At 37.6% G+C, this 8,653-nt stretch overlaps 1 protein-coding gene across 2 annotated transcripts; it reads right to left on the reverse strand.

The window, feature by feature from the left end:
* Positions 1–920: 920 nt before the first annotated feature.
* On the reverse strand, positions 921–6,832 carry LOC107878815 (poly(A)-specific ribonuclease PARN). 2 transcript variants are annotated; one of them, XM_016725953.2, is made up of 7 exons: positions 6,338–6,832; positions 5,304–5,434; positions 3,556–3,884; positions 3,159–3,272; positions 2,631–2,757; positions 2,279–2,549; positions 921–1,908 (listed from the first exon to the last, which is right to left on the reverse strand). In XM_016725953.2, exons 1-7 carry the CDS (start codon positions 6,703–6,705, stop codon positions 1,113–1,115), a joined length of 2,136 nt encoding a protein of 711 aa, XP_016581439.1. In that variant the 5' UTR covers positions 6,706–6,832; the 3' UTR covers positions 921–1,112. The 2 variants fall into 2 exon arrangements, with proteins under 2 accessions (XP_016581439.1, XP_047249336.1); XM_047393380.1 differs by lacking the exon at positions 6,338–6,832 and having other exon boundaries at positions 3,556–3,865.
* Between the last annotated feature and the right edge of the window lie 1,821 nt (positions 6,833–8,653).

An 8,653-nucleotide genomic window follows, 5' to 3' on the forward strand; every position in this document is an offset into this window, starting at 1 on the left:
TGCCAATTCTCACACTTAAAACATCATATTATATTGATTATGAATAAGAAACTATGTGATCTTTGTTGAGGATCCAAAAAAAGGATAGTAGTTTCAATTGGCAGAAGCAGAGAGAGCACATTCCAACAAACAGCAAAATCATTTTGCTGATGACAGATTGTACTCTCTCTCTTCTGTCAACAGGATTTCTTACTTCAAATCCTCAACCAAAGAAAAACAAAAATGTTAACTAACACGATGTCATGGGTTAAACTATACCGACAACATGAACAATATTTACGCTGTCAATGTATGTAACTTAACAACAACAACAACAACCTACACCTCAGTCTCAAATGAGGAGTGATCGGCTATGTGAATTCTCGCTTTTTCTTTAAGCTCAACTCATATCGACAAGCTCTTAGGCTAAGAGAGGAGATTGAGAAGAACATAAATGAAAAAAAAGAAGGAACACTTAGTAACAATAGCTAGAGAGTAGTGAGGGGCATGAAGATGATGAGTTACAAACAGTCAATTTATAGAGAAGATGAGAAGACTGGTAAGAGCATAAGAGGGGCAAAAGATTTGAATTCTCTGTTAGGCTAATATTTGGAAGGTTCTTTGGATGTAGAGAATCTGTTAAATGAAGGCAAAAACAATGCAAGTTACTTTCATGTGTATATTTATTACTGCATATGGCACTGCAGGGAAGCAACCTGTTGTAATATATATACATGGAATTAGTGTTGTTGATAATGAACCTTCAAAGCCAAAACTGATGTCACATTGATCTATTTCTAGTGTTAAAGATAATGACTTGCTGTGACACTCTGGTACACAACACAAGCATCCAAGGTCTGAACATTATTCATTAGTGAAAAAAAGTGGAATAATTTGAAATTGAAGTTGGAATAGAAGTTCAAAATTAACAAAATTAGGTATCAGCATTAGAATGATTAATTGATCTTTATCATAAATCTGAGTTACACTACTTCACCGTACATGTTTCAATATCGGCAAAAATACAACAGGATGAAAGTTGTAGGGTATCAGATAAACAAATCTCGTATATCTGGAGAAAAATGAACTAGATGTACATGAAATTCGACTACATAAATTAGGAATAACTACTCCTATTTACTCGCCAAGATTTCATCGAGATAAAAAGACTCCGCTGATTTTTCTGTTTCAGAGTAGCCATATGGTGGACTCATCGGATCATCTACTTTCTCGTCAAGTGCACTAACTTCGTTTTCTTTGTCAAATACTTGGTTTCCCTGCTTTCCCCTGGACAAGACTGTTTTGTGTTTGATAATAACAGCTTCAGCCTGATCTGCGAATAATATCTTTGAGATGGATGAACTGCATATTTGTCGATATACATCGTAGGTAGCTGCGTGAGTGTATTCACCATTTAGAATATTTGAAAGAGGATGCAACACTGAAATAGGATCATTGTTCCTACTTAGGGTTTCCTTTATTTCCATAAACTTAGAAACCAGTTCTGGCTTGCTAAACTGAATAAAGACGGCACTTTCATCCAAATGGAAGACGGTGGAAACAGAATTTGGGCCAAAGGCTTGTGCTATACAAGCTCTTATCTCCCTCGCTTTTAGTTTAGCTGGGAATCCCCACAGCAGAACGATGCTAGGAAATGAAAGCTCCTGGTACCGGCTTTTGAGGTTACTAGAAGCTGAGGAGTCTGTCGTACATATCCCAGTACTTAGATCAATAACGTCTCCACTAATCCAGCTAAGGTAAAGGCGATTGATATAATTCTGAAGCTTTGACTCCTTGGCTAAATCTCCAGCAAGCACATGGAGGGTGAAATCAATGCCTAGATGATTGCACGCCTGTGCAAAAATGCATCCAGTCATGAATGCATCATAGCCAGCTTCATGCTTGGCTCCTGAGTTCCAGTTCGAGGATCTGCAAATCAACTAAGCTTAGTGACAAGGATTATTCACATTTTCGTTTTAATCTTACAAATTGAGATATAGAGCAATAGATTTAAGCTATAGGAGTACTGAAAGAGGAGAAAGGTTTTCTTCACAAACTAATCAAACATACCAAAGAGGCAAAGCAAACACAGATGAGACACACATAACGTCGCACTGTCAAATGCATGCAGAATTCCAACAGGAGAAAAAGAAAGATACATACACGTAAAAGATGTAAATCAAAATCAATTGTCAAGCTAGAAACAGACAGGCAAATGAAAATGGTAAGCACATAGTAAACTAACAGAATAGCATCACGTTGATTCGGTACCAAGAGTTGAGTAGGATAGGTGGTAAACCTTTTTTCATCTACTTGAACCTCCACTTCTACACACGGTCTATCAGCCAAACCAGATGTTTTGACACCTAAAGCAATTTGAGGACAGATGGAAACAAACGCTTTGGATAGTGAGGTGCTGTTTTTATCCAATCTCTGTCGAAAAACACCGTTTGCATTCAAGAGTATTTTGGTGTCAATTATGGAAGGAAAGAACTTCTGAAAGGAAGATACATAGTCCTCAGCGGTTGAAGGCAGTGGGCCAATGAATTTACTGTATATATGCGCCATATCTGCATTCATTGTATAAAGTGTTGAGCAAAACTTGAAATACATAAAGTAGCCTTTCCATAAATCAAATAGGATATATTTACCAAGAAAGCAATTGTGACCGACAATCAACTTCCGCTCTGATGAAAGAAGATCAATAACATGCCGAAATCCAACAGCAGATCTGACCTTTATTTCTGCTTCTTTACGAAGGCCGTCCTTCACCTCTTTCTACTTGATATTAAGACATGAATAGCTTTGATGAGATGCAATCAAGGTACTGAGAAGATGAGCAGTCACTCATTTTCTTTTTCTCTCATCATTTTATTTTATTGTAATGCAAAGTTTGGAAACTCTTAGATATGGAACTTAAGCTAATGTGCTCACAGGTTTTCACTTAATTACTATTTACTCATTCCATATAAGATAAATTATAAGAAATGGTCAATGAAGAGAATAGATCTCACATTGGGAAAAAAAAATGATATGAATAGCAAAAGTAAATAAACAGAGAAGCTTATTAATAGTACTAAAAAATTAGAAAAGCACAGCAACAGTCAGAAATGTAATCATTGTGCCCATAGTATGTTTCAACAAGAATTTTCTTTACGATCTGAGCCATTATGCCTTACCATCAGTAGATCCCTGTCATCATTGGAATCTGTATAGACAATCAATTGCCGTGGAGATGTTGCTTCACCTGCGACTCGGATATAGGCAAGATCTTTGAAATGCTTTTTAGTGACCTGCAATTTCAATTCACCAAGTCAATCATCATCAGAAAACAATACCATATATAGAACTGTAGCACCTCTCTCATTTCTGGGGAATTGCCAAGGAACAAAGAAAAGGTATAAGGGATCCGGGAGTGATTACCTCCTGCTTAAAAAAACAAAAGAATGCATCCTCTTACACAGACTCTTAGACAAAAAGTAACACCAGCTAACATTGAATAAAAGATGTTTTCACAGTCCCACATCATAAGTTGATCATAGCACAAAAAGAAAAGAATGAAATGGAGATCGTTACCGCTTTAATCACCCTTAGTTGGCGAGAAGTAAAACCACTAAGGGCAAGGCCTGGACGGGTCTTGAAGAAAACCATTTGAAATCTCTGACTTGAACCAGTTGATGTTTGTTTAATTTCAGAGCTACTGCTACCCTTACTTAACAAACTATCACGCCATTCCCTTATTGTGTTCTTCATTCTCTCAGCAAATAGAACATCTGCCATCCTAACCAATGGGAAGTCTGCGTCTTCTCTCAAGCCAAACACGGAATCTGATGATTCATCCATGTATATTGAACTTATACGCTCCAGTGCCTCCTCTTCTTGGCTTCTGGATAAATAAGAGATTCCTGAGATTACATAAAAGTGTAAAATCTCAAAAATGAAATATACGAAGATATAATTGAGCTAGCAAAATTGAAACTCAATGTGTACATAACTCTCATATAAATCTAAATAATGACTAAGTTTGAAAATTTAAAATCCTAAATGCTCCAAAGTCCAAACTCGACAGAGTGTAAAGCCTCACCAACCAAATCCAACCAAGTTTGACAGCACATCAGAACACCTACTTGGAAATGAAACTGATGATATTTGTGGCATATCACTTATGGTGGTAACTAAGAGACTCAAATACAAAACTTTCTATTTGATAAAACCAATTCAGAATATAGAATATGCTTCCAGTGCAGGATTTACCAGAAAGTATCCAAAGATGAGAGAAAAAACAATGTAATTCAAGGAGCCTGCCCATCATAGGTAAGTCAAACAGCATACAGGGGGGGTGAACTGATATCTCGATTGACAACTCTTAGGTTCGCAGTCCAAGTGTCAAAAACTAGTAAACGAATGGACTTTGAAGCGGATACATCAAGGGAACTTTATTTGAATAGATGAATTCCATATTTGTTCCTCTGGATAAACATACAAGTTCATGGTAGCATTTTAATAAGTTGACACAGGTTTGCTGGTATTCATGATTTCATGGTTTAAACCTTTCTTTTTAAGCCAATATTACATGGAAGCTAACTGTGTGGCTGATGCATTAGCAAACATAGGAGCTAAAGAGAAGCAAGAAGCATTCTTCACTGAAGCTATCTCTCTGCCAAGACAAGTCAAACCTTATATTGAAGAATGACAATGATGGAACTCCTAATTTAAGAATCAAAGTCAAGAAGAATAACTATACTTTTGCTCGTGGATTGTAATATCTATACTTGGTGTTTTATTGCTGTCCACCTTCTAAACAGCTGCAAGCTCATGCCTTATGCTATGAGGTTCTATACCAGTTTTACTAGGATTAAGTCTATTGTAGACATAGGTCATATTTTTTTTAAGGATGAACTTTTTATTCTTAAATTGACAGAGGTCGGGGTAAATCCCCCTCTTGTAACACCAAACTTTTGCTAATATATGCAGGATTGGGGATGGCCTAACCCACCACCATGATGGTGGTTCTTTTGGCCCACAAAAAAAAAAATCTTTATAATTCCATTCAATGGGGATCTTGGTAAGATGAGAAAATTAAAACCCTAAAGATAGCAAAAGACCTAATCTGATTTGATATACCAAAATCTCAGGATCGCCAAACTTGACTCATAGGCTCGTAGACAAGTTAAGTCAGAGTTTGGACACACCACATATTGACTCGGACAAGCCGATGTGGACTCATATAGGTTGAAACTAGCAGCTAATAAAAACAGCCAATTGCAACATGATACAATGTCATTAAGTTGTCCAAGAGAAGAACCAAGGTGTTAGGAACTTACCTTCACGTATGCACAGATTGAAATCAAACTGGTATTTTGCCAAGAAATCAAGTGATGTTGTCTGACAAAGGAACTCACAGCATTGGTTGCTACCAGGAATTTCTTGTCGTGGGAATATATAGAAATTATGTCTGCCAAAGAGTAATCAGAGTATCAGATTTGAAAATTCAAAAGGAAACATTAACTGATGAAGAATTGAAGACAACCTATGCTGCTTGTTCCCCTCAAAAACACATTTATTCCACCCATATTGAAATGAACGCCCCCAACTAGAGCGTAATTGATATTGAAATTGCAGAAATCTTACCATCTTAAAAAAAAATTGATATAGGAAATGCATTATGCAACATCTCTAAGTCAAACAAATAGGTTACTGCCCAAATAAGTTGGAGCTTTGTGCCCTCTCAAAGTTGGAGTACTTGCTTGCCAACTGAGGTCGAGTTTGAGTGTTTGTATTTGTTTTCTCTTGCACCTTTTTTTTACTAAAGCCTACACCTTTATTTGCGCTTTGTGCTTCAAGCCTCACTAAAGCTTATAACTCCTCCTCACTATATCTTGTGGACACTATGCTAACGTGGCACATAAATTCTGGACGTATCTAGATGATCATTTTGTAAGTTTGAGCTTTGTGCCCTCCCAAAGTTGGAGTACTTGCTTGCCAGCTGAACTAGAGTTTGAGTGTTCGTATTTTTTTCCTCCATTTGCACCTTTTTTTTCACTAAAGCCTATACCTTTATTTGCACTTTGTGCTTCATGCCTCACTAAAGCCTACAATTCCTCCTCACTACGCTTCGTGGACACCTAATGTTTACATGGCACATAAATTTCGGAGGTGTCTGGATAATCATTCTGTAAGTTGGAGTATTCAACTGACACAATGGAGGTGAGTTGAGGTGTCAGCGCTGAGGCCAAGTTTGAGTGTCTAGTTAATAAAATACGCTGTAATTTGAACTCTCATTTGACATCAATTTAAACAATTAACTAAGCATCAAATCCAAATTAAGTAAACACGAGAAAGATGAGTAAAGACTTACGGATGAGCGATAAAGGATTGTTTATGAGAATCCCACCGGAACGGACAAACACCGAACTGAACAACGGCGAATTTCTCAGCGGAGTCCTTAACTTTGAGGTAACGAATATCATACCGGTCGAATTCGAACGATTCTCTCCAAGGAGCACTGGTGACTCCGGTCATTTCCAAATCAACGGCGACGAAATCGGCGTCCCGTAGAAGACCTCGTAAGTCCTTGAGAACTGATTCGAAGTTTGATTTTGTAACATTCTTAATGTCGAATGAGGAAGATGAAGAAGAAGAGAGTGTACGTCGGCGCGTGGTCAAAACGGTGGTCGGCGCGTGGGACAATTGACGCGTAGATTTCAGCTTACACAGTCTCTTCATGGCGTTAGAGACTCTAGTATCGACTATAGTTTTATTCGAACCTCAATATATTGGAAATAGTTTTAAGGCCAAATAATGTTTTAGCTCTATTTTAGATCACTAACCAAAAAAAATATAGGCCAAAGTCACTCAGCGTTGTTGACAAAATTCACTTACATATCTAAATCTAAACTAAGACTTATTTCTATCAGGCCCATAAATTTCCACATTTTATTTCAATTGCCTACATGGCACGCACTGCTCGTGCAATGCACTTGCTGCAGGCGCATGAAGAATTTTTTTTTACTAAAGTACGAATTAAAATGTGTTAAGTGGCACTGAGGGGGCCCAAAAATATTAATTAGAAAATTTATATTTAAATTATTTAATAATATAATTTTTAATTATTATAATTTCTTAATTCTTTCTTAACGAAAGCACCCCACCCCCCTATATCATCTTCTTCACAACATCCCACCCCACCCCCTGCGTCTTCAACCCCACCCCACCCCATCCCCTATGTCATCTTCTTCACAACATGATACACTACTAACTTGGAACGTATCAAATCTGCCACAAAATCAGTCCAAACACACTACAATTCTGAGAGCTTGAAGATAACAACTCCAATATGTGAAGACAACAACAATCACGAAATTTTGAAGGAATACCAACACCAAAACAGTAGCTACACAAGGAGAACAAGAAGATAACAATAACATTAAACAATGGTTCAACAACACAAGATGATAGATTACAAAGAGTACAATGTTAACAACAAGAACAACAAATGACAGTAACTATAGTGAATCGAAAATCAGCCCCACACGGCTTCACTAAGTTACTGCAAAGTTTCAGGAGTACAAAATGAAAGATAGTAACTTGACACAAAGATATCTTAGAATCTATGAACCCTAACTTGAAGAAAGAACCCTAAGACCAAAAGATTTCAGTACCAAGTTCTTACTTAGACCAAGAAGAACTCATGAACCTCAAGATCTCAAGTTTCTAGCCAAGAAACAACACAAGTGTAACTACACTTGTTGGACAAATTTCAGGTTCTACTCTCAAGAATAAGAGAGAGAGAAATATTCAATGTTACAAGACTTGTTGCTGTGAAATATGAAGAATGAACTAAGTGCTGAAAATAACCCTAATAACATCTATTTATATTACACATAAAATGAAGGACAAATGACCTTCCTACCCTTCAGTCATGGGGTGCCCTTAGAGTGTAATTTATTACACTTCAAGGCTCATTTTCACACTTAAAAATGTTGAAGCTCTTTGGCGGATCAAGTACCAACTCACATGCAGCCATTTGCATGAACATGACTTGTAGTTTTTGTAACTCCCGAGCTTGGTTTCGTGTGAATGGTCGAGAATGTATTGGACAGCTTTGTACACCCGTATCATCCTCTCCATCTTGAGAGGAATTTGACCTCAAATTCAGCATTTGGTCATCCTCAACCGCATCCACTAGAGAAAGATCACACACGTTGAAAGTGTTGTGCACTTGGTATTCCGGGGGAAGGTCAATCTTGTAGGCATTATCATTGATCCGTTCAAGTACTTGGAATGGACCATCGCCTCTTGGCATCAATTTGGACTTTCTTTGAGACGGAAACCTATCCTTTCTAAGGTGAAACCACACCCAATCTCCCGGTTCAAGAATGAGTTTCTTTCTCCCCTTGTTGACTCTCCTTGCAATGTCTTGATTTTTATTCTCAAGTCGAAGCCGCACCTTCTCATGTAACTTCTTCATCGAATCTTCCCGCTTGCTTCCATCTAAGCTAATCATAACATCACTAGGCAAAGGAGTTAAATCCAAAGGGGTAGGGGGGTTAAGGCCATATATGCACTCAAAGGGAGTCATTCCCGTACTTGAGTGTATGACACGGTTATATGCAAACTCAATCAATGGTAGGTCTTCCTCCCAAGAAGTCAATTTTCCTTTTACCATGGAACG

Source organism: Capsicum annuum, chromosome 7 (assembly GCF_002878395.1).
Source record: "Capsicum annuum cultivar UCD-10X-F1 chromosome 7, UCD10Xv1.1, whole genome shotgun sequence".
Classification (NCBI taxonomy): Eukaryota; Viridiplantae; Streptophyta; class Magnoliopsida; order Solanales; family Solanaceae; genus Capsicum; species Capsicum annuum.

Bases quoted from the DNA above. Each gene is read 5' to 3' on its own strand.
- LOC107878815 (XM_016725953.2), bottom strand. From the start codon at position 6,705: ATGAAGAGACTGTGTAAGCTGAAATCTACGCGTCAATTGTCCCACGCG. The intron at 3,273-3,555 runs GTAACGATCTCC...TTGAAATTGCAG, and splicing joins AACTAAGGGTGATTAAAGCG to GTCACTAAAAAGCATTTCAA. The intron at 2,550-2,630 runs GTAAATATATCC...CAATGAATGCAG, and splicing joins CGGTCACAATTGCTTTCTTG to ATATGGCGCATATATACAGT.